Raw genomic sequence first — 27,136 nt, forward strand, 5'->3', positions numbered from 1 at the left:
TTAGACACGGGTCTAACTAACCCCCTCTAGTCACAGCTACATCTGAACTGGAGCCAGGGACATCACCTGACCACCAAGGTTATTGGACAGGCTCAAGGTGATAGGGAACAAAAAATACTAGGAAATTATTTGAAGTTATGACACATTAGATGTGTGCTACCATAATCTTGAGGTTCTGCCAGGTAAAGCCTGCATGTATAACCAGTGCATTATGACTGACAGATCACGGGTTTTCTATCACTTCCTGATCTTTGTGCTACATCCCATCTATTTTTAAATGTCATGGTTTGGTTACTTTGTATGCCTTTAGACAAGGAAAATGTTGTGTGTGTGTTGTGTGGTGTGTTGTTGTTTCGATGCCTGTCCAGTACCTCTAGTAGTTCGTCCTCTGGTCTCAGGAGGCCGTGTTTGGCCACAGGGCCTCCTGGGGCCACAGAGGAGATGTAGTGGTGGCCGTCAAACGAGTCCAACTCCACCCCCAGACGCATGGTGTGGATGGGTAGCAGCTAGGATTAAAAAAAGAATAGAATATTTTATCATCTAATCAAATGCGCCGAATACAACAACAGGTGTAGTAAACCTTACTGTGAAATGCTTACTTACAAGCCCTTAACTCTATTTCTTGAACTGCATTGTTGGTTAAGAAAATATTTACTAAATAAATGAAAGTACAATTTTATAAAAATTGTAACACAATAAAATAACAATACCGAGGCTATATACCGAGTCAGTGTGCAGGGGGTAAAAGTCGAGGTAATTTGTACATGTAGGTGGGGGTAAAGTGACTATGCATAGATAATAAAAAGTGAGTAGCAGCAGTGTAAAAACTATTTTAAAAACATTACAATAAATTCACAGATTTCACAACACACTGTGTGCCCTCAGGCCCCTACTCCACCACTACCATATATCTACAATACAAAATCCATGCATACGTGTGTGCCTATGTTTGTGTTGCTTCACAGTCCCCGCTGTTCCATAAGGTGTTTGTTATATGTTTTTTAAATCTAATTTTACTACTTGCATCAGTTACTTAATGTGGTCATGGCTCTGTAGTACTGTGGGTCTCCCATAGTCTGTTCTTGGGGACTGTGAAGATGTATGTCTTGTGGGGTATGCACAGGTGTCCGTGCTGTGTGCCAGTATTTTAGACAGACAGCTCGGTGCGTTCAACATGTCAATACCTCTCATAAATACAAGTAGTGGTGAAGTCAATCTCTCCTCCACTTTGAGCCAGGAGAGATTGACATGCATATAATTAATGTTAACTCTCTGTGTACATCCAAGGACCAGCCGTGCTGCCCTGTTCTGAACCAATTGCAATTTTCCTAAGTCCCTTTTTGTGGCACCTGACCCCATGACTGTACAGTAGTCCAGGTATGACAAAACTAGGACCTGTAGGACCTGCCTTGTTGATAGTGCTGTTAAGAAGGTAGAGCAGCGCTTTATTATGGCCAGACTTCTCCCCATCTTAGCTACTGTTGTATCAATATGCTTTGACCATGACAGTTTACAATCCAGGGTTACTCCAAGCTGTTTAGTCACCTCAACTCAATTCAATCTCCCTCACTAGCTTTAAGCACCAGCTGTCAGAGCAGCTCACAGATTACTGCACCTGTACATAGCCCATCTATAATTTAGTCCAAACAACTACCTCTCCCCATACTGTATTTATTTATTTATTTTGCTCCTTTGCACCCCATTATTTCTCTCTACATTATCGCACATTCTTCCACTGCAAATCTACCATTCATGTTTTACTTGCTATATTGTATTTACTTTGCCACCATGGCCTTTTTTTTGCCTTTACCTCCCTTATCTCACCTCATTTGCTTACATTATATATAGACTTATTTTTCTACTGTATGTTTGTTTTACTCCATGTGTAACTCTGTGTTGTTGTATGTGTTGAACTGCTTTGCTTTATCTTGGCCAGGTCGCAATAGTAAATGAGAACTTGTTCTCAACTTGCCTACCTGGTTAAATAAAGGTGAAATAAAGTAAAATAAATTCCACATGATTTATTACAAGATTTAATTGATTTTAGGGTTTAGTGAATGATTTGTCCCAAATCAATCTGTTTATTATCTATGCATAGTCTCTTCACCCCTACCTAACTGTAAAAATTACCTTGACTAACCTGTACCCCCGCACATTGACTCGGTACCAGTATCCCCTGTATACAGCCTCATTACTGTTATTTTATTGTGTTACTTTTTATTTTTACTTTAGTTTATTTGGTAAATATTTTCTTAATTCTTTATTGAACTGCACTGTTGGTTAAGGGATTGCAAGTAAGCATTTCACGGGAAAGTCTACACATCCCGTATTCGGCGCATGTGACAAATAAAGTTTGATTTGATTTGAAATAATGCTCAAAGCCAGTGGCATGTCATTAGTAAAGATTGAAAAAAGTAAGGGGCCTAGACAGCTGCCCTGGGGAATAACTGATGTTCTATTAAATAGCATCATCTGTGTTCTGTTAGACAGGTAACTCTTTATCCACAATATTGCAGAGGGTGTAAAGCCTACACATACATTTTTCCAGCAGCAGACTATGCTCGATAATGTCAAAAGCCACACTGAAGTCTAGCAAATTACTGATTTCATGAACCTTGTTTCTTAAGCCTCTTATGTTAAAGTGGGCTATTGTGAGCACTTTTCTTCGGGGATGCTTACTTGTTTTCATTGCGTTACTGGGAAGATTGTGTCTACCAACGCCTCTGGTGTAATGTACATTTGCTGACGGATTATGACAACTCCACATCACAAAGGTAGGGATCAACGATAAATCATTGCCTCAATGCAGCCTTACAATGCTGTGAAAGGATCCAGGAACCCAAATGATTTGGGTGGATCCCATCCTCCTTATAAAACGTGTTTTGTTTCCAAAAGGTATTGAAATTGTCAACAAAAGTTATACCCATTGAGCTGCAGTAATCACATAGCCAGTTGTGAAGATAAATAATCCTGCTTAAGCATTTAATGCCATGATTCAGAGAGGGAACAGGGCCAGATGGGTCTAGCAGAGTCAATCGGCTCTTTAAAATCCAGTTTCAACTGTTCAGAGCTACCCTTCATGTCATTAAAACCCACGTCCTTTACTCAAGCTCCGGGATAGGACATTGTTCCTGGTGCAAAAACAGTCACAATCCTTACCATGGAGCTGCCCAAAATCACAGCTGGCAAGAATGACAAGGAAATCAGCCCACACCCTTGCTTTACAGAATTCAGAGAACCCTTTATGGACGGGCAGGAAGAAGGATAACTTGAGCCCATTTCTCCTGGCGCAGTCCTGCGTCAGATGGAGATCCAGAGCAGGGACGGAAGGTTGGCGATATCGACTTCAAAATCGTAGTAGTAGGCACTGCGGCCGACAAGACACAGGCACCCCCAGCAATGAAGGTGCAGGAAGATCCAGGACGGCCAAAATATTTGTTGTTTACATCCGACATGCGCGAACGCAGTCCAGCCACCAGCGCAGAAAATGTAAATGTTCCACTCTGCGTTTCCCCCAGTTTCTTACGTAAGCTGGCGATCTGCGTGATCAAAGGAAGCCACCTCAAGCCTATAATCCTCGGCAAACAATTGCCACATCGGAACTCTGAGTGATCCGGTTTGTCCCGAAACAAAGCGTAGTAGATACAGCTCAGGAACCGTTCATTTATTTCTCCAGACAAAGAGGGCTCCAATGGAAAACTCATCGTTAGTTTGATGGCAGCGTAGCGTCTCTGTCAAGCAGGCTTTAACCTGTCTGTTAAGCAGGATTCTGGGACAAAAAAATAGCGGTCCTAGCTGTTAAAAGCTAACCACTTCGTGGCATCAACGCAAAAACAAGTTCGGTATTCGTATTTAATGAATAGTGGTTTTGTTTTAAGAAAAAATGACAAACCGAGCTTATCATGAGGTACTCTACCTCAGGCAAGCAATACCTCAAGGATTAATATTAGACATCGCGCACCAGCTGTTATTGACAAATAGACACACCTCGTCTTACCGGACGTAGCCGTTCTGTCCTGACAGGAAAACCCAGCCATATTATCCGTATCGTCGTTCAGCCACGACTTGGCGAAACATCAGATATCACAGTTTTAATGTGCTGGTAGGATAGTCTCGAACGGACCTCATCCAGTTTATTCTTACCCACTCACCAACGAATTTTCACAAGGCACATCGAACTCCACCCCCTGTACCTCCTGTTCTTCATGCGAATGATGGGGATTTGGGCCTGGTCTTGGAGAAACAGTATGTCCTTTGCTTTAGACTCATTAAAGGGAAAAATCTTCATCCAGTTCGAGGTGAGTAATCGCCGTTCTGATGTCCAGAAGCTCTTCTCGGTCATAAGAGACGGTAGCAGCAACATTATGTACAAAATAAGTTACAAACAATGTGAGAAAACACACAAAATAGCACAGTTGGTTGGGAGCCTGTAAATGGCAGCCATCCCCCTCCGGCGCCATTCTGTAACATCCCTGTGATAACTGGGGTGGTTTTGTCAAAGGGAACTGTGTGGCATAAGCATTAAGCTCCAATATTTGATTTTAACTGGTGGTCACCTTGGAGTAATTCTGTAATTCAGCATCATCTTCAATAACAGGGTCCAGTTCAACAACCTGGGAGGGAAAACACACAAACAATGGTCATTATAAACTGGGTGGTTTGAGCCCTGAATGCTGATTGGCTGACAAAACATTTATTTTTACTGTTCTAATTACATTGGTAACCAGTTGATAATAGGAATTATAACACCTTGGGGGTTTGTGGTATATGGCCAATATACCACAGCAACGGGCTGTATCCGCATCAAGAACAGCCCTTACATGCTGACGCGTACATAGGCATGGCAAAATGAATGTACACATACATGTTATTCAATCATTGCACCCACACTGATCTCATTGTATTTTAGGAGCATATACCCACGTGGGTGATTGAAAGATGAACTAAGGTTTACACTCCAGTCCAGTTGGTGGTGGTGATGCACCTTAAAGTTGGTTGCAACCATCATATAAAATTCCAAGAAGCCTGAAGGAAGAAAGATTACTAGAAAAACAAGCTCGGTTTACCTTGTGCATTTCTGGCCTGTGCATTTCAGGTAAAATAACAATGCAATGTTTATATCCCACGACAAATTAGTTAGCAACAGCAAGCTAGCTAGCTAAATTGACGGAAATGAATAAAGTTGGTTCAGAGTTTATTTTGATATAGCAACATGGGTCTTGATCACGTCTGGTGTGGGTGGACAAAATCAACATGCGTGTGATATCGGGTGTGCGAGCGGTCTGGTCAGCATGTTAGCTGTGGTTTATTTGGCCATATACCACAACCCCTCGTAGCTTATTGCTTAATTATATAATTCCTTCCCTATGGGATGATCAAACCTCGCTTGATATCAAATCAAACTGTTACTGATTGACATGACTGATTTCTCTGAGCTTGTCTATGGTGTGTTGGTATTCTGTCCATATGTTCATTTCCTGCTGTCAGTTAGAATCTCACCAGAACATCGTACTGTGGCCCCAGAGACTGCTCCCATTTGTCCTTCAGCTCCAGCTCAGACAGAGATATCTCTTCCACACCTGTAAGACAAAAGGACAGTGTCAATGCACATGTTAATAAATCTGGGACGTGAGGAACGACACAAAACATGTTCAATTGTATTTTGAATGGAACTTCGCTGTTAAGGGCAATTACACCACTTTACAACCTCACTGTCATCATCCCCGGCACAATACCAGCATCAACATATGTGAAAACGGCACATTTACATTTTGTAGAAAACAGCAAAAGTTCAAACAAAAAAAACCTTGTTTGGGCTAAGAAATCATTGTTTTTTACTTTTAATCCTACCTGTCACAGAGAAGCATTTTTTTTAGGACCATTCTTATTATACAGTATTTTTAACCACAGACTATAGAAACCTGCTGTTTTCACATAGTCTACGCAGATCCTGGTGGCAGAATTTCCCTTTAAGCTTAACTGAGTGAGAAGTCAACCCTGGGACACTGACAGGGTAACAAGATTGCTGCTTGTGATCCAGGAAGTAATGAGACAGACATGAGTTCGGCTCCCCACAACTGTACTGTAGGACTTTTTACAGTGAACCTGGGGGAAAATCAGCAGCAGGACATGGAGGAGGAATTATTTTACGCTGCGTGTTCATTACCAGTGTAAAGATGTAAAGAGAAACTCCTCAGAGCTAGCTCCCTTGGACTGACCACAACCACTCCCAACACACATGGAACCGTTTGAGTCCTACATGGTGTGTGTGTGTCTCTCTCGCTTTCTGTCAGCCCCGGTGTGTAAAAACCCAAAGGCTTGTGACATGAGCTCCAGTACTGTACCTGATTAATTAACATGGCTAACCACTCGCCGCTGAGCAATTCCTCTCCAATGTTTCACTGAATAAATAGCCTAATACATGGTTTTGGGATGTCAAGGAGGAAGGAACATCTGTGGGCCAGGCGGAGGACACGCACGAACACACATACCCACCACAAACTGTTGCCACAAAGTTGGAAGTGACGCAAGTGCCTTAATGTGTTCGGACCGCAGGAAGAGTAGCTGCCTTGGCAACAGCTAATGGGCATCCCTGATGAATATAATACACACCCTAAATATTTACAATACATTTCAGTCAGTTAGCAAAGAAAAATAGAGGGAAGGAAGAGAGAGGCAAGAGAGAAAGAAAGAGAACAGCTGGACGTGGGAGCCAGGGTGGAGTCAGGGTGGACGGTGGAGTCAGGGTGGACGTGGGAGCCAGGGTGGACGGTGGAGCCAGGGTGGAGTCAGGGTGGGCGTGGGAGTCAGGGTGGACGTGGGAGCCAGGGTGGACGGTGGAGCCAGGGTGGACGGTGGAGCCAGGGTGGAGTCAGGGTGGGCGTGGGAGTCAGGGTGGAGTCAGGGTGGACGTGGGAGCCAGGGTGGACGTGGGAGCCAGGGTGGACGTGGGAGCCAGGGTGGAGTCAGGGTGGACGGTGGAGTCAGGGTGGACGTGGGAGTCAGGGTGGACGGTGGAGCCAGGGTGGACGGTGGAGTCAGGGTGGACGGTGGAGTCAGGGTGGACGGTGGAGCCAGGGTGGACGGTGGAGCCAGGGTGGACGGTGGAGCCAGGGTGGACGGTGGAGCCAGGGTGGACAGTGGAACCAGGGTCGTGGGAGCCAGGGTGGACGTGGGAGTCAGGGTGGACGTGGGAGTCAGGGTGGGTGGGAGTCAGGGTGGACGTGGGAGTCAGGGTGGACGGTGGAGCCAGGGTGGACAGTGGAGTCAGGGTGGACGGTGGAGCCAGGGTGGACGGTGGAGCCAGGGTGGACGTGGGAGCCAGGGTGGACGGTGGAGCCAGGGTGGACGGTGGAGCCAGGGTGGAGTCAGGGTGGGCGTGGGAGTCAGGGTGGAGTCAGGGTGGACGTGGGAGCCAGGGTGGACGTGGGAGCCAGGGTGGACGTGGGAGCCAGGGTGGAGTCAGGGTGGACGGTGGAGTCAGGGTGGACGTGGGAGTCAGGGTGGAGTCAGGGTGGACGGTGGAGCCAGGGTGGACGGTGGAGTCAGGGTGGACGGTGGAGCCAGGGTGGACGGTGGAGCCAGGGTGGAGTGGAGCCAGGGTGGGTGGAGCCAGGGTGGACAGTGGAGCCAGGGTGGACGTGGGAGCCAGGGTGGGTGGGAGTCAGGGTGGACGTGGAGTCAGGGTGGACGTGGAGTCAGGGTGGACGTGGGGAGCCAGGGTGGACGGTGGAGCCAGGGTGGACGGTGGAGCCAGGGTGGACAGTGGAGTCAGGGTGGACGGTGGAGCCAGGGTGGACAGTGGAGCCAGGGTGGACGTGGGAGCCAGGGTGGACGTGGGAGTCAGGGTGGACAAGCACAATCAGACTGGTTCAAGTGTTAAGTTACTGTACTGGCACAGTGGCACTACCATAAGAGATTTTTTTGCAAAGGTGTTGTGTAATGTACTGTGAATGTCAATGGTTCAGACATACATTGTTCTACGTGATTGACAGCTCATTGTGCCACTACACTGACCTACAGTAAAAACTAAAAAGCCCACATCAGCGTTTCAGTTAAGACTCACTCAAAACCTCCACGTGGACATCAGCCAACAGTTGTTCTGCAGTGGAATGGACTAGAATCAGTTTCCAACATCTTCAACTTTCAATGATTCTAATACATATAACAACGCATGTATTTGTCCCAAACGGCACACTATTCGCTAGGACACTACTTTGAGCCCATAGGGCTCTGTTCAAAATAAGTGCTCTATACACTGAGTGTACAAAGCATTAGGAACACCTTCCTGATATTGAGTTGCACTCGGGGCATGGACTCTACAAGGTGTTGAAAATGTTCCACAGGGATGCTGGCCCATGTTGACTCCTATGCCTCCCACAGTGTGTCAAGTTGGCTGGATGTCTTTTCGGTGGTGGACCATTCTTGATAGACACACGAAGCTGTTGAGCGTGTAAAACCTCAGCAGCTTTGCGGTTCTTGACACACTCAAAAATCGGTGCGCCTGACACTTACTACCATTTGGGACAGAACTCATGTATTTCTGCTTCAGGTGTTACTTCCCTAGCTATCACCTTTAAATGAGACAAACATACACTACATGACCAACAGTATGTGGACACCTGATCATCGTACATCTCTTTCCAAAATCATAACCCTCTTTTGTTCCATCCAGTAACTAGATAACACCAGACACATATGAAAAGGGGAGACATGTACAGTGCCTGCAGAAAGTATTCAAACCCCTTGACTTATTCAACATTGTGTTGTTGCAGACTGAATTTGTCACACCCATCTACAGACAATAGCACATCATGAAAAAGTAAAAACAGATTTTTGGAATATTTTGTGCAAATGTATTTTTGTACAGCCCTGAGTAAATAATACATGTTAGAATCACCTTTGGCAGCAATTACACCCATGAGTCTAAGATCTTTGCACACCTGGATTGTACAATATTTGCACATTATTCTGTTTTAAACTCTTCACCACTGTCAAGTTGGTTGTTGATCATTGCTAGACAGCCATTTTCAAGTCTTGCTATAGATTTTTAAGTCAAAACTGTAACTAGGCCACTCGGGAGCATTCAATGTCATCTTGTAAGCAACTCCAGTGTATATTTGGCCTTGTGTTTTAGGTTATTGTCCTGCTGAAAGGTGAATTTGTCTCCCAGTGTCTGTTGGAAAGCAGACTGAACCAGGCTTTCCTCTAGGATTTTGCCTGTGCTTAGCTCTATTCTGTTTATTTTTATCCTAAAATAACTCCCTAGTCCTTGCTGATTACAAGCATGCCCCTATTATGAGGCATCCACCACCATGTCATTTTAAGAGTGGGTATTCAGTGATGTGTTGGATTGCCAGTGGCTGGGCCTGGCTCCTAGTGGCAAACATAATGCTTTGTATTCTGATTTTATTATATGAACTGTAACTCAGTAAAATCATTGAAATTGTCAAATGTTGCGTTTATATTTTTGTTCAGTATAGGTGATGATCCCTGCTGTACAGACACTGGGAGACAAATTCACCTTGCTGTCTAGAAAATCTAAGTGTGCAAAGCTTTTGGAGACTTACCCAGAAATACTCACAGCTGTAAACGCTGCCAATGTTGATTCTAACATGTACTGACTCGGGGTGTGAATACTTACGTAAAATCAGATATGTCTGTATTTTATATCCAATAAATATGCAAGAATTTATAAAAGCATGTTTTCATTATGCGGTATTGTGTGTTGACAAAATTCAGGCTGTAACAACAAAATATGTCAAAAGTCCAGGGGTGTGAATACTTTCTGAAGGCACTGGGCCATCCAAGTACGACAAGTCAAGCAGACTGTACGTGAGGGAAAACACCAGTGCCTGTGTGTGATTAAGTATGTTTGTGTGTGTGTGTGTGTGTGTGTGTGTGTGTGTGTGTGAAATCAGACCGCTCACTTTACAAGGTTAGCAGTCTCCAGTTAGCTCAGAGGGTGTTGTATCCCTCTCCCTAACCGCTGTAATGAAACAAAGAGCCCAGGAGAGATAAGAGTTCCACAGTGATTCAACCTCTTCTAAATCACCTCTGTCACACTGCTCAGCTGACCAATGGCCAATGAAGTGACCAATGCAGCAAGCATCTGAGAAGTCACAGGAAATTAGTTCATAGAACTTTGGATGCTTTCCCCGAGACTTTTTGAAAATTACTGTATAGAGTAGCAAACAAATTTGTCATAGTAATCTTCCCCTCTGATGCTGGATGGTAATTAGAAATGGCAGGAGGGAGGTTGAACTCAGTGGACTGCAGAAGGCCAGAGGGAGGTTGAATTCAGTGGACTGCAGATGGCGGGAGGGAGGTTGAACTCAGTGGACTGCAGATGGCGGGAGGGAGGTTGAACTCAGTGGACTGCAGATGGCAGGAGGGAGGTTGAACTCAGTGGACTGCAGATGGCAGGAGGGAGGCTGAACTCAGTGGACTGCAGATGGCAGGAGGGAGGCTGAACTCAGTGGACTGCAGATGGCAGAAGGGAGGTTGAACTCAGTGGACTGCAGATGGCAGGAGGGAGGTTGAACTCAGTGGACTGCAGATGGCAGGAGGGAGGTTGAACTCATTGGATTGCAGAAGGCCGGAGGGAGGTTGAACTCATTGGACTGCAGATGGCAGGAAGAAGGTTGAACTCATTGGACTGTAGGACAGTGGAGTATGTATCTATTAGGATGGTAGTTTAAAAGGTCCTGTCTTCGTGTCCACCTTATCAACCAGTCACAGTTACATGTACACTCCCGAGGGTTTAGGGATGTCCTTTCACTAATTACACCGGTGCACTTCCCGAGCCATCAATGTACCCTTATGAAAGTCTGCATTTCTGAATAAGTCCATTGGTCTTACAGGAAAATTCCACCAAATTGGTAATTGTTTCATTAGTCCATTGTTGATATAGTCCCAAAATGTTTTTCATGTCAGCAATCAAGTTATCAAGATGTATATACATTTCAAAATACAGAAATACAGCCGGTATGACGCAAAACGCACCCTGACGTGACGCAAAACGCACCCTGACATGACGCAAAACGCACCCTGACGTGACGCAAAACGCACCCTGACGTGAAACAGATCCTTATGTGATGCAAAATGCAGCATTATATGATGCAAAACACATAATACCGGCTGTATTTCTGCTCTAGTAGGACTAGTGATACACACTCACAGGTAACTGGTAAAGAGTACTAGTAGTCCTTACCTTTGTCCAGGGACCTCTCCAGTGACGGTTTGGGCGAGGCCATTTTCCTGACCAGGGTGAGGAGGACCGTCTGGCCTGTCTGCTTCATCACCTCCAGAACCTCCTGGTTAGTGAAGCCCTGCAGGCTCACCCCGTCCAGCTGGCACAATGAAACAGGCCAAAATTACTTCTCACCCTTGTCCCCGTAATCTCTGACAGGGGGTTTCTGACAATTTTCTATTTTAAGCAGGTAAGACAGTGAGAACAGATTTTCAATAGAAATCTGAACTGACAATGAAGACCCAATATGGTTGTGTTATAGTGTTGTGTGTGGTTGTGTTATAGTGTGGTGTATGGTTGTGTTATAGTGTGGTGTATGGTTGTGTTATAGTGTTGTGTGTGGTTGTGTTATAGTGTGGTGTGTGGTTGTGTTATAGTGTGGTGTATGGTTGTGTTATAGTGTGGTGTATGGTTGTGTTATAGTGTGGTGTGTGGTTGTGTTATAGTGTGGTGTGTGGTTGTGTTATAGTGTGGTGTGTGGTTGTGTTATAGTGTGGTGTATGGTTCACTCTCTCACACTCGCTCACTCATTCACTCTAATGCTCTCTCTCACTCTCACTCTCTCACTCTCACTCTCTCACTCTCGCACACACACACCTTGGGGTTAATGAGGGTTGCGCTCATTAAAATCTGATTAATGGTCTCACCTCTATTATCCTGTCATAGATCCGGATGTTTCCGCTCTGCTCAGCGGCACTCCCAGGAACCACGTTCTTCACAAACACCCCGACCGCGTCTAGGAGAGAGAGAAGGGGAGGTGGAGAAAGTGAGACAGACGGAAGGAAAGAATGAGAGAGCAGAGAGAGAGAGATCAAGGAGAGGGGAGTAGAGAGACAAGACACCATCAAAACAATACATCTCAAACAGAGTCAACAATACAGGATCGGAGTACAAATAGGGGCTAGGGGACTAGGATTAGGGGCCTGGGTTCAGGGTAAAAGGCTAGGGGACTAGGATTAGGGGCCTGGGTATCGGCCTACCTTCGCGGGTTAAGGAGTTGTATCCGATGATGGTGATCCCCAGGCTCTGGCCCTCCTTCTTCCTCAGAGGCACTTTATGGATCTCATAACCCTCCAGGTTGGGCTGGAAAACCATAGAGATATGCTGTACATGTACTGACGTTCTAATGTCACGGACATATTCCCCACAATATGTAGGTCAGTAGAGGGGCAGGGGTCACAAGAGAAGGTGTGTGCATGTCTAGGTTTGTGTGTGTGTTCCCCATCCTCCTGTCTCACTCACTGTCCTGCGGATCCTACTCTGGGGTTCGACTCCAGAGGGTAAGACAAAGACGGGGCTGGCAGAGGGCGGGGGAGGGGGCGGCGGGGAGGTGGAGTACTGTCCCGAGGGGTCACGGGCGATGAGCATGCGCACGTGGCTCCCGCAGCCCTGCATCACCTTGACCACCTGGTCGCTGGTCAAGCCACCTGTGGGGGTCTCACCAATACGCAGGATGTGGTCACCTGTACGCAGGCGCCCATCCTATAGGGGGGGAAAGAAAGACAGACAGAAAGACAATGTTAATATTTGTACAAACTGGAAATATGAATAATACACAATGCATTATAGTTAAGTTCAGGGTCTAGCAATAACATCAATTAATTAGACTTTTACTCAAGTAGAATTTTACTGGGTGACTTTTACTTTGAGTAAAAGAAAAGATACCTTAATAGAAAATGACTCAAGCATAACATTTGGGTACTTTATCCACCACTGTTGGTTGCTAGTACATGAAAGAACTACCCCAAAAATCTGCTCATATTCAACATTTCGCTTAGTTGGACCATTTGATAATTTCAGCCAATGTTGTCCAACGCATTTTACATCCCACTTGAACAGGCCAGTCCCACCCTGGTCTGGGCCTGGCCCCGCGGTACTAAGCTGGGGAATGTATTCACAGACTCGCAGGTCAAGCAGAATAAATTCAGCGAGGGAAAAAGAGGAAAAAGTCAAAAGAGAGGGGAGAACAGCATCCTTTGTGGAAAGAGGGATGAAAAGTGTTTGATGCATAACCGTGGTGCAGGAAATCTCCCCAACTTCTCTCCCTGGGTCTGTGCACGGGACAACGGGGGCGCATTGAAGCCAGCCCTGGCCATTAAACATTGAAATGGGAAACGCCAGGGTCTAACAAAGACCCAATTTTGACAGCTTTTTTGGAGCATAAGATCCAGTGATGTGTGAAATGCTGCACTGTGCCTTTTGAACAAGCAGGGTTTTGTTGCCCAGCCTGGGCTCTCTTGGACATTCAAAGAGAAAGAGAGAAAGAGAGAGAGAGACAGAGAGAGAAAGGGAGGGTGTGGTAGACATAGTGAGAGAGAGTGAAAAGGAAAGGAGGGAGGGGTCGAGAGCAAGAGAGAGAAAGAAAAAAGAGAGGAGTGGTGCAAAGCAGTTTCAGAAACAAGGGATAAGGTTTTTTAAATCCAGATCCCTCTTGGATAACACTTTATTATAAAAGGTTATAACCGACAGACTGTTTTTTTTTACAAATCAAATGACATGTTCCCATGTTAACTCGCTGAATAACTGAATACACCCCAAGCTCACAAAACGAAGGACAAAAGCCAACCGGTAAGTGGGAAGAGAAAAGAAAGGGTCTGCTTGTAAATGAGCATCGGCTGTGTCAGGGACTTTGGGCGTCTGCGAATAAACCTTTCGCCAACATCTCTGTAATTGTGAACAGAAAAGTGGTCCTTCGAGCCGGATGCAGGCCTAGCGTGCTCTGTGTAGCCAGGATGTAATCCCCTTACAAGGTGATCATTTTTTTCCCTCCGGTTCAATGGCTATTATAATGTAACTGAGCCCTTTATGGGACACGCTCAGCATTAATTCAGCTAAACTGGCTGTTACTATTCATAGGGGAAGACCGGTCTGTTACCAAAGGATCAGGAGGAAGAGAGAGAAGGAATGTAATGGAGAGTATGTAATGGTTTAGTAGGCCTACTGCGGAGAACTGTTGTGCAATGGAAAAAGTTCACAGCCTACATCTTAATCGTCTTGTCGAATTATCTTAAAATGAAGATGATCTGGCCTCCACAATCCCCCAACCTCAACCATAATATATATATATATATGTGTGTGTTTTAATAATACCATCTTGAGAAGAACTAAGAATTAAATAAAAGCTAGACAGTCAGGCAGAATCAGGCATTCAGAGCACATGGCCATTGATTGTTACAATGTTTAAGCAGAGGAAAACAGTATTAGCCATGGCAAAATGCATAGAATTGCAGAAAATGTGCTTTAAAACTGCCGAATAGTCTCAGTTCCATGATAAACTATAGATAATTGCTGGAAATGAGCTTCAAAATTGCTAAATTGTCTCTCAGCTAAAAAATAAATAAATGTATATTGCAGAAAATGTGCTTTACAACAGCAACATTTCCTCTACGCCACCAAGATACCATTACCTTTCTAGGTAATAGACTATTAGAGTTTACACTTCCTCTTCCAATGAACTGTGGTAGACTGTTTCATATTGAAACAGGACTCTGGTTCCAAATCTAGTCCTTTTAAAATGTTGATTACTTCTACTTGCCATGATCATTCACCTAAGACTGGTACCTGGGTTGTGTTTATTAGGCACTAAACAGAAGAAAACGGTCTAATCTGAACTGGTCCAATAACACATGGGTTTTCAAAGACGTGACCATTTTTTGCTAACATACGATGGGGGTCCCTGGGTCGCCAGTTTGCCGGAGCATGGGTCCTTGGTCAAGAAAAGTTTGAAAACCCATGTCTTATTGGACCAGTTCAGATTAGACCGTTTTCTTCTGTTTAGTGCCTAATAAACACAACCCAGGTACCAGTCTTAGCAGACTGCTTTGTCTGTTAGCTTTGATTTAGAGTGTATGTAATGTCCAGTATCGTACCTTGTCAGCCACACTGTTTGGAACCAGAGTCCGCACCACCACCCCAGTGGCCTTGCCTCCAACAATCCCAAAGCCCAGGCCCGAGCCGTCGTTCAGCAGCTCCATCTCCTCCATGTGGCCCCACTGCTCCTGGACGCTCCATAGAGGAAGAGATAAAGAGAAGACAGCGTGAATGATTGGTGGATATAACTCAATATATGGCCTAAACTGGGCCGTGATTGGTGGATATAACCCAAGATATAGCCTAAGCAGGGCCGTGATTGGTGGATATAACCCAAGATATAGCCTAAGCAGGGCCGTGATTGGTGGATATAACCCAAGATATAGCCTAAGCAGGGCCGTGATTGGTGGATATAACCCAAGATATAGCCTAAGGAGGGCCCAATAAATTTGGTACAATAAAGAAGCAGTGATTAAAGGCTACTGGTCCAGTTTAATGATAAAACACAGAAGTAAGTATTACAGATTTTTTCAGGTAAAAATATCAGGTAAACCTGATTAAATCGGGGGGAAATCACATCTCCAATGACGATGCATACATTTGTGCATACATGTAGGTTGGTACAGCAGGTCCACTGACACCATAAATTCACTAGAAGCAGCTCTGAACATTTAGTCGGGTCCCTGCCAGAGTCAAGCCTTATTAATTATCAGTGCGTACGTGACCTGCGATATTAACTTAACCATTGTGTCTAACTGCACATGGCTGTGGAGCATTATCAGACCAACTTTTAATGGTTTTCACTAAACGTTTGAAATACAAACGAGCAGCAGAGGCTGATTCATGTCCAGGTCAGGGAATCCCTTGTGTCCTGTTGTCTAGCCCCCGTTACTACCTCGTTGATCACACACACACACACACTCCCCCCAGCCTAATCACCACAACGTCTCCTCCTAGGCTCTTTATTAACAAACCAGCAGGCTGCAATCACAGCAGCTCTTTTTCTTATTACACAGCGTTATCTGATAGAGAGCAAACTGCACAGGAAGTGAATTATCTAATGAAACCTTACTGTGGTGTCTTACGTACTGCAGCCCCTGGCGAGACAAAGCTTTTCTCCCTCTCCTGCTCACTGCTTCTCCCGTCTACGGGAAAAGACTAAGGGCCATTTCCCAAGATAAGAAGTGGAGCTTCACAGTCAGTGACACAGATGTTTTTTGTTGTTGTCGAGGGCTGGTTTTCGTCTACAGCTTTTAGGCCAAATTAACAAGTGTTGCCTGTTTCCTTACAAGTGGAGATGTAAAGCAGGCTTGGTTTAGTTCAATAAGCAATTTCGTGAAACAGATTCCATCAAACATCAAATTCCGTACAAATTGTTTGACAATTTGTACAGTCTGTGTGAGTTTACTCTGAAAATAAGACACGTTCTTGATTTTTTTCCAACTTATGGTTGATTCACAATATACTGTATATCAACAACAACAACAAGTTCTCTAAAAAGGCTTCGTTGCACAATTAATGGTCAATACATCACATTTCAAACAGTCAGGAATAACCTAATGAGTTTAGGGCTTGTAAAATGATATCACGGTTAAATAAGCCTTCCACAACCATAACACCCACTAATAACTGTATGACATTTACCATAATAGTTTAAACATGCCGTTTTGAAATAATTACTGATCTGGCTTTCAAGTCTGTCGATGAAAATGTATTATTTTGACACAAATTTAACCAGAACCATGCACATTCAATAATAATGATCCACTTCTGGTAGCAAACATTATAGAAAATCAACACGTCTCATAAACAATCTCTCAAGTACAAGCCCATGTGCTACTTAGTAGCCAGCTAATCTTTGTATTTAAGGTCTGGACAACTCAGATGTATTTGCTTTCTAACCAGGTAAAAGGTATGAATAGACCCTCCTGTCCGTCTCAAACTGTTTCAACAACATGACCTGTTCACTTTGTTTACATGTTGAAATCCAGTGGCCTACCTGGATAAGAACACGCTTATTTTTCAGAATGAGTTGCCAATTCCTTATATAAATTTGTATTTTTACAGTCATTGCACATATATAAACACAGCTTAGACAGCTAGCACATAACAGCAGGAGACTAAAAGGCTGTTAGCAGTACTTGGTACCGCAATGCCATGGGCGGCAAACACACTTTCCACAATCATGTTAATTGATACTCCCATTTTGGTAGGGTTTGCTCTGTTCTAAACTTTGGGAGTTGATATTTAAAACGTTATCGTTGGAAGGGGAATAGATCGATTCTGTTGGAACCAAACCTCAAATGCAAAGAGCGAGTTGAAATTCCTTGTTGTCAGAGAGGAAGACGTCTTTCGTCTTTGTTGTTGTGAGTGGGGAGGTACACAGTGCACACAGCACAGGAGGAGGGGCTTGGTGTCTGTGTGAGTGGGGAGGTACACAGTGCACACAGCACAGGAGGAGGGGCTTGGTGTCTGTGTGAGTGGGGAGGTACACAGTGCACACAGCACAGGAGGAGGGGCTTGGTGTCTGTGTGAGTGGGGAGGTACACAGTGCACACAGCACAGGAGGAGGGGCTTGGTGTCTGTGTGAGTGGGGAGGTACACAGTGCACACAGCACTGAAGGGGGAGGAGACGAGGACAAAAAGACAAACGCTCATTAAATAAAAAAATAGATTCTTGCGATATAGAAATTTGGAACATTGCAGTAAATCTCACAATTGAATTAATTCTATATAAAAATTGCCCTGCTGAAGACTCAACATCTAGATGTGAAGACAGAGTCTACTTGCTGGTTTTACAGTATTCAAAAAGACATTCTGTGGCTTAATTCATTTGAGCACCGAAATATGGTATGTTTATATACTACTGGGTTAACATGACAATGGAACAGAGACTGAATTATCAGAAAACAGAATTATGATTGTCAGGACATATTCACTAGACATTATGAGATTGAATTAAACACACTTCATTAAAGGAACTAAATACTAAACATATTCGAGATAATCTCAACCACACATACAAAACATTATCCTGATTGCAAGGTTTTGCCTAAAATTCCATGTCCTTCCATATTGACAGTTCTGCCTCATGAGACGTTACAGAATTATTAGACAAACAGAGAATGTGGGTTAATGCCGGTTTTAATGAGAAAGCCATAATGGGAACGTGGATTCCAGGCACTCTGTTTCAGGAAGAAAAAAAAAAAAAAAAAAACTGTTCTACTGTGAACCTGGGACAACATGGCATCTAGATCATTCATCTTGGAGTAGGAGTGCTGATCTAGGATCAGATCACCCTTGTTGATATAATACTATTTATCAAACTGATCCTGGATCAGCACTCCTACTCTGACACTGTGAATATTGCCTCTCATTTCAGTGTAGAAAGGGATGTCAGACTTGTTTTAAAATGTTTCAAGGAACTTAGGGTTCAAGACATCGGCAACAACCTCTAGAAGCCATGTTCGGTGAGAATGACAGGTATGAGGTCAGGTGGGTGTATGAGAGCGAGCAACGCACCAGAGAAACTGTGCAATCTGCCATTTCAGGCACGGAAGGGAACGAATCCCTGAAGCCAACCTAACTCAATATTTTCTCAGCTTTTCACAATTAGAGAGCCGGTTTGGATGGGCAGGGGAGCTTGTTTAAAGGGGAGAGTAGGGATTAGGAACATTTGTTTAAGGGGAACAATCAGTTAATGGGTATTGGGGTTGAGAGGGGCAGAATGACATCTTTGATTGACATGCGACTCATCGTGCGGAGTTCAGGTTGGCTGTGGAGTTCCTCAAGAGGAAAGAGGAGATAATTTGTCAGTGTGACAGGGTCCTGCACAGACGGAAAACAATGACAGAATAAACACGCAAATAAACAGGATCGCGGCAGAGCGATTTGACTTCTGATATACAGTACCAGTCAAAAGGTTAGATACCTACTCTTTCAAGGGTTTTTGTTTATTTTTACATTGTAGAATAATAGTGAACACAACAGTATGAAATACCACATATAACATAATACATATGTTAAGTTGAGGGAGCGTGCAATTGGCATGCTGACTGCAGGAATGTCCACCAGAGCTGTTGCCAGAGAATTTAATGTTAATTTCACTACAATAAGCCACCTCAAATGTTGTTTTAGAAAATTTGGCAGTACGTTCAACCGGTCTCACAACCACATGTATGGCGTGGTGTGGATGAGAGGTTTACTGAAGTGAACGTTGTGAACAGAGTGCCCCATGGTGGCGGTGGGGTTATGGTATGGGCAGGCATAAGCTACGGACAATGAACACAATTGCATTTTTATCAATGGCAATTTGACTGCACAGAGATACCGTGATGAGTTCCTGAGGCCCATTGTCGCACCATTCATCCGCCACCATCACCTCATGTTTCAGCATGATAATGCACAGCCTCATGTCATAAGGATCTGTACACAATCTCTGGAAGCTGAAAATGTCCTAGTTCTTCCATGGCCTGCGTACTCACCAGACATGTCACCAATTGAGCCTGTTTGGGATGCTCTGGATCGACATGTACAACAGAGTTTTCCAGTTCCTGCCAATATCCAGCAACTTCACACAGCCATTGAAGAGGAGTGGGACAACAATCCACAGGCCACAATCAACACCATAATCAACTCTATGTGAAGGAGATGTGTTGCGCTGCATGAAGCAAATGGTGGTCCCACCAGATACTGACTGGTTTTCTGATCCACGCCCCTAGCTTTTTTTTAAGGTATCTGTGACCAACAGATGCTTATCTGTATTCCCAGTCATGTGAAATTCATAGATTTGGGCCTAATGAATTTATTTCAATTGCCTGATTTCCTCATAAACTGCAAATCAGTCAAATCTTTTAAAATGAAGCATGTTGCATTTATATTTTTGTTCAGTATATGTAATTTATATTGGCTTTTCAAGAGTTGGTTATTCCCACATTTTCAGTATTTATTGTCAGGTTTTTCTGACAAATCAGAATGGAGAGAGCTAATAGAGGGAGTGGTGCCAAGCTGACACTTAAACATTTTAATAAAGAGAGTCAGGACCCGGCATCTGGGTTTTTGTAGAAGCTTGGCTCGGGTGACAGATAGTTAGTCCGGGGAAAACGGCAATAAAAATCAAATCCAGACATCAGTCTTTTTTTAAACCAGCGTTTCATTAAACAACCTCAAGAGAAACAGCACATGAATGAAACACAAGGCAAAAGCAAAGCCCAGGCTTGATACAATGCAGGATATGGCCTCGATCCAAACAGCATTAAAAACAACAGGAATAGTGAAATAGCACACGATAATGACCAAGAAATAGGCACTACATTATAATAATGGCTGGAACTAGGCAGCCTAACTTGTCTGTGACGTATCCTTCGCATTAAACTAAGATTTGGGCGTCTGGCACTAGTTTCTCATATTTTTATCCCCACGATAATTGTTTTTCAGGAGGGATTTCTGAAGGCTTTTCTTTGGGGTTATATAATTAAACTTGTGGCGGGTAGAGCTGGTTCTGTTTGTTGTCGGAGCTTCAGGTTAATCATGTCGATCACCCCAGTGTTGATCTATCCCAGTCTCGCTTTCATCCGCTCACGTTTATTTTCCGTCCATAAGAAAACAGAGGGGTCAGCCGGTCTGTGTTGCTTTTCATTCTACTCCTCCCTTTGCTTGTCAGGTCTGATGTAAATTACCACCCATATTATCCTATTGAGTTGAATGATAATTATGCTTTGTTAATAGACCGCTGCTCTTTGCTTAAGTGTGGGTCACGCTACACTGAATTAAGTGTGGGTCACCCTACACTGAATTAAGTGTGGGTCACCCTACACTGAATTAAGTATGGGTCACCCTACACTGAATTAAGTATGGGTCACCCTACACTGAATTAAGTATGGGTCACCCTACACTGAATTAAGTATGGGTCACCCTACACTGAATTAAGTATGGGTCACCCTACACTGAATTAAGTATGGGTCACCCTACACTGAATTAAGTATGGGTCACCCTACACTGAATTAATGGGTCACCCTACATGGGTCACCCTACACTGAATTAAGTATGGGTCACCCTACACTGAATTAAGTATGGGTCACCCTACACTGAATTAAGTATGGGTCACCCTACACTGAATTAAGTATGGGTCACCCTACACTGAATTAAGTATGGGTCACCCTACACTGAATTAAGTATGGGTCACCCTACACTGAATCACCATAATACGTGTAAACCTCATTTAATTGTTTGAATGAAAAATGGATCCACTAAAAAAACAGAGCTTGCTATAGTCATAGAGTTTCAAGATTAATATTGCTGAAAAGTGTTAGGTTAAGTATTGCATTTTGTCAGATTGTAGGCCTAATGATTGCAATAGCTGAGGTGCATGGCAGCTCCCATGCACTTACCACTAATTCCTTGTTTTGCTAAGTCTGCTGTATTGTACATACCTCTTTTTTGGTATGGTCATTAGCAGAATATACATGAACCCAACTTTAGTTTCAAGACGCCAGCAAGTAATAAAAATAAAATAAAAAAAGAGATTGTGTTGATATATCGGCACATTGAACCATATCGCTCACCGTAGTTTTAAAAAGAACAGTAAATCTGTGATCTAGGTCTACGTGTTCTAACGCTCTCTGCATTCATCTCATTGACTTCCATCTCATGTCTACATTGATTAAAGCAGTGTACAGCGACTGTTTACTGTTCCCATGGGGACATTTTGTTGCAGTGTCATGTACACGTTGAAAGTGGCATTTAAATACAAAACAAATTGACAATACAACTTTCATAACAGTTACATACCAATAAAAAGAGACAAGCCTGCTGGTCTTACTGGGTGGATAGGAACATTAGCCTGCTGGTCTTACTGAGTGGATAGGAACATGAGCCTGCTGATCTTACTGGGTGGATAGGAACATGAGCCTGCTGATCTTACTGGGTGGATAGGAACATGAGCCTGCTGATCTTACTGGGTGGATAGGAATATTAGCCTACTGGTCTTACTGGGTGGATAGGAACATGAGCCTGCTGATCTTACATAGGAACTGGGTGGATGAGCCTGCTGATCTTACTGGGTGGATAGGAACATGAGCCTGCTGATCTTACTGGGTGGATAGGAACATGAGCCTGCTGATCTTACTGGGTGGATAGGAACATGAGCCTGCTGATCTTACTGGGTGGATAGGAACATGAGCCTGCTGGTCTTACTGGGTGGATAGGAACATGAGCCTGAACTGATCTTACTGGGTGGATACATGAACATGAGCCTGCTGATCTTACTGGGTGGATAGGAACATGAGCCTGCTGATCTTACTGGGTGGATGGAACATGAGCCTGCTGGTCTTACTGGGTGGATAGGAACATGAGCCTGCTGATCTTACTGGGTGGATAGGAACATGAGCCTGCTGATCTTACTGTGGATAGGATAGCTGAACTGGGTGGATAGGAACATGAGCCTGCTGATCTTACTGGGTGGATAGGAACATGAGCCTGCTGATCTTACTGGGTGGATAGGAACATGAGCCTGCTGATCTTACTGGGTGGATAGGAACATGAGCCTGATCTTACTGGGTGGATAGGAACATGAGCCTGCTGATCTTACTGGGTGGATAGGAACATGAGCCTGCTGGTCTTACTGGGTGGATAGGAACATGAGCCTGCTGATCTTACTGGGTGGATAGGAACATGAGCCTGCTGATCTTACTGGGTGGATAGGAACATGAGCCTGCTGATCTTACTGGGTGGATAGGAACATGAGCCTGCTGGTCTTACTGGGTGGATAGGAACATGAGCCTGCTGATCTTACTGGGTGGATAGGAACAATAGCCTGCTGATATTACTGGGTGGATAGGAACATGAGCCTGCTGATCTTACTGGGTGGATAGGAACATGAGCCTGCTGATCTTACTGGGTGGATAGGAACATGAGCCCGAGCCATTTAGGAGGGATATCACACCTGGCACATATGATTGTCTAGTTCTGTTCTTCCTGCCACGGGATGCCCTATACCTGCACCCAGAGGTGGGTAGTTCAAAGTCCGGGTACAGGGGGTGGCTTAGGTCTAAAATGATTTTGTGAGCCTTGCGGAGGGCCCTGACCTTAAAGATCTCATCCAGGCCTGTCTGTTTGACTCCAAGTACCTTGCTTGCTGTGGTGATAATCCTTCTCAGCATATTTATCTGGCTGACATTGGCATTGCCAAACCAACAAACAATACCAAAAGTTCAAATATTCTCAATGAAAGATTTGTAAAACAGAGTCAGTATAGTACTATCAACATTAAAAAATCCCACCATTTTGAGAAAGCACAGTCTCTGTTGACTCACTGAAGCTTATTGTCCAAGAGGACACCCAGATATTTGTATTCCTCTACAATATCTGTCCTGACCTCTGATAGATGTTGCAGACGTAGGTGTTGTACGCTTCCTGAAGTCTATGCACGTCTCTTTGGTCTTGTAGGTATTGAGGACCAAGTGTGATTCATCACACCGCTCTACAAAGTCATCTAGGACTGGGCCATGAAGTTCCTCGTCATCATGCAACAGGCTGATCAAGGCAGTGTCATCAGAGAACTTAACGAGGTGTCCGTCAGGATGGGAACTAGTACAACTATTAGTGTACAAGATGTACAGGAGTGATGAGAGGTTGTGTTGGTGGTGGAGTGGGGACTAAACACATCTCTGAGAGGTTGTGTTGGTGGTGGAGTGGGGACTAAACACATCTCTGAGAGGTTGTGATGTTGGTGGAGTGGGGACTAAACACATCTCTGAGAGGCTGTGATGTTGGTGGAGTGGGGACTAAACACATCTCTGAGAGGCTGTGATGTTGGTGGAGTGGGGACTAAACACATCTCTGAGAGGCTGTGATGTTGGTGGAGTGGGGACTAAACACATCTCTGAGAGGCTGTGATGTTGGTGGAGTGGGGACTAAACACATCTCTGAGAGGCTGTGTTGTTGGTGGAGTGGGGACTAAACACATCTCTGAGAGGCTGTGATGTTGGTGGAGTGGGGACTAAACACATCTCTGAGAGGCTGTGTTGTTGGTGGAGTGGGGACTAAACACATCTCTGAGAGGCTGTGATGTTGGTGGAGTGGGGACTAAACACATCTCTGAGAGGCTGTGATGTTGGTGGAGTGGGGACTAAACACATCTCTGAGAGGCTGTGATGTTGGTGGAGTGGGGACTAAACACATCTCTGAGAGGCTGTGATGTTGGTGGAGTGGGGACTAAACACATCTCTGAGAGGCTGTGATGTTGGTGGAGTGGGGACTAAACACATCCCTGAGAGGCTGTGATGTTGGTGGAGTGGGGACTAAACACATCCCTGAGGAGAGGCTGTGATGTTGGTGGAGTGGGGACTAAACACATCCCTGAGGAGAGGCTGTGATGTTGGTGGAGTGGGGACTAAACACATCCCTGAGGAGAGGCTGTGATGTTGGTGGAGTGGGGACTAAACACATCCCTGAGGAGAGGTTGTGTTGGTGGTGGAGTGGGGACTAAACACATCTCTGAGAGGCTGTGATGTTGGTGGAGTGGGGACTAAACACATCCCTGAGGAGAGGCTGTGATGTTGGTGGAGTGGGGACTAAACACATCCCTGAGGAGAGGCTGTGATGTTGGTGGAGTGGGGACTAAACACATCCCTGAGGAGAGGCTGTGATGTTGGTGGAGTGGGGACTAAACACATCCCTGAGGAGAGGCTGTGATGTTGGTGGAGTGGGGACTAAACACATCCCTGAGGAGAGGCTGTGATGTTGGTGGAGTGGGGATTAAACACATCCCTGAGGAGAGGTTGTGATGTTGGTGGAGTGGGGATTAAACACATCCCTGAGGAGAGGTTGTGTTGGTGGTGGAGTGGGGACTAAACACATCTCTGAGGAGAGACTGTGTTGGTGGTGGAGTGGGGACTAAACACATCCCTGAGGAGAGGCTGTGTTGGTGGTGGAGTGGGGACTAAACACATCCCTGAGGAGAGGCTGTGATGGTGGTGCGTATGTCCGACAAGTGGGGACCTATTTTGACCCGCTGTGTTGTGACCTCTGGCTCAGGAAGTCCACCAGCCACAAAACCAGCCACCCTCCCCCCATCTAAGGAGAGGTCCCAAATGAGTCTCTGTGCCAGAATGTAAGGCTGGATTGTGTTGAAGGCAGAAGAAAAGTAAAACAACAAAACCCTGACATGAGATTTAGCTCTAGATGTCTATAGACCATGTTAAGGAGACTACACCCTCCAGATGTCTATAGACCATGTTGAGGAGACTACACCCTCCAGATGTCTATAGACCATGTTAGGGAGACTACACCCTCCAGATGTCTATAGACCATGTTGAGAGGCTGTCCAGATGTCTATAGACCATGTGGAGACTACAACAGATGTCTATAGACCATGTTGAGGAGACTACACCCTCCAGATGTCTATAGACCATGTTGAGGAGACTAAACACCCTCCCAGATGTCTATAGACCATGTGATGGAGACTACACCCTCCAGATGTCTATAGACCATGTTGAGGAGACTACACCCTCCAGATGTCTATAGACCATGTTGAGGAGACTACACCCTCCAGATGTCTATAGACCATGCTGAGGAGACTACACCAGCCCAGATGTCTATAGACCATGTTGAGGAGAGCCACACCATCTCCAGATGTCTATAGGCCATGTTGAGGAGAGAACCCTCCAGATGTCAAACCATGTTGACAAAACCCTCCAGATGTCTATAGACCATTTGAGGAGACTACACCCTCCAGATGTCTATAGACCATGTTAAGGAGACTACACCCTCCAGATGTCTATAGACCATGTTGAGGAGACTACACCCTCCAGATGTCTATAGACCATGTTAAGGAGACTACACCCTCCAGATGTCTATAGACCATGTTAAGGAGACTACACCCTCCAGATGTCTATAGACCATGTTGAGGAGACTACACCCTCCAGATGTCTATAGACCATGTTGAGGAGACTACACCCTCCAGATGTCTATAGACCATGTTGAGGAGACTACACCCTCCAGATGTCTATAGACCATGTTGAGGAGACTACACCCTCCAGATGTCTATAGACCATGTTAAGGAGAGTAAGAATGGCATCATCAACTCCTCTGCTGGGCTGATTGGTCAACTGAAATGGGTCGAGGAGCTTCTGGGTGATGCTGAGAACATGACTTTTCATAATTTTCCTAAGGATGTCAAGGCAACAGGGCGATAGTCATTCAGCACAGAGGGATTAGATGCTTTAAGAATGGGTAGAATTGAGGTTTTCCACAATACTGGCACGTGTTGCTGGTCGAGCGAGGATAGGAAAATGTCTGTAAAAACACCAGCCAGTTGTTCAGCACAGTACTTTAACACGTCCACTTATTTTTACTGGGCTTTTGTGTGTGTTACATCCCCTGAACAACTTCCAAACGTCAGCCTGTTTAACAACAACCATCTCAAACATGTAATTATGCTTCCATTTGTTTTTACCTCTGACACAAAATTGTCTGAATCAAATCTTGAGAAGAAAACATTCAGTTCATTAGCCATGTTCTGGTCCTCATATCTCCTAAGGTCAGCACTGGGTTTTCCCCTGTCTATGTGGGGGGCACTAGCCATGGATTTAATCCCTTGCCAGGCCACCCTCTAGTTTCCTGAGGAGAGGGTCCTCTCCACCCTTTGCTTGTGTGCCTCCTTGTCCACCAGTGTCTGTCTTTTGATCTCACGTTGTACATCTCTTACATCCTGTCTGTTACCCTCAGCATAAACTGCATTCTTCTTATTAAGTAGTGATTTTAGATGTTTTGATACCCAAGGCTTATTGTTAAGGAAGATTTTACAGGTTTTAGGAGGCACAACTGACTCAACACAGAAGTTTACATTGTCTGAAACATCTGTAACTTCATCAAGATCAGAGCTGCTGTTCTCAAAAACTTCCCACATAGTACAGTCAAAACCACCCTGGAGACCAAATACCTCCCACATAGTACAGTCAAACCACCCCTGGAGACCAAATACCTCCCACATAGTACAGTCAAACCACCCCTGGAGACCAAATACCTCCCACATAGTACAGTCAAAACACACCTGGAGACCAAATACCTCCCACA

At 44.8% G+C, this 27,136-nt stretch overlaps 1 protein-coding gene across 1 annotated transcript in view; it reads right to left on the reverse strand.

The window, feature by feature from the left end:
- Positions 1-27,136, reverse strand: part of LOC112238525 (inaD-like protein) — a gene marked incomplete at its 3' end in the record, with an annotated part of 94,182 nt that overhangs the window by 55,363 nt on the left and 11,683 nt on the right. Inside the window, 8 exon segments of the mRNA XM_042322985.1 lie at positions 372-506; positions 4,557-4,613; positions 5,500-5,579; positions 11,213-11,351; positions 11,899-11,987; positions 12,232-12,334; positions 12,494-12,733; positions 15,121-15,249. Of these exon segments, the coding sequence (XP_042178919.1) occupies positions 372-506; positions 4,557-4,613; positions 5,500-5,579; positions 11,213-11,351; positions 11,899-11,987; positions 12,232-12,334; positions 12,494-12,733; positions 15,121-15,249 (972 nt within the window).

Source organism: Oncorhynchus tshawytscha, linkage group LG06 (assembly GCF_018296145.1).
Source record: "Oncorhynchus tshawytscha isolate Ot180627B linkage group LG06, Otsh_v2.0, whole genome shotgun sequence".
NCBI classification, from domain to species: Eukaryota; Metazoa; Chordata; class Actinopteri; order Salmoniformes; family Salmonidae; genus Oncorhynchus; species Oncorhynchus tshawytscha.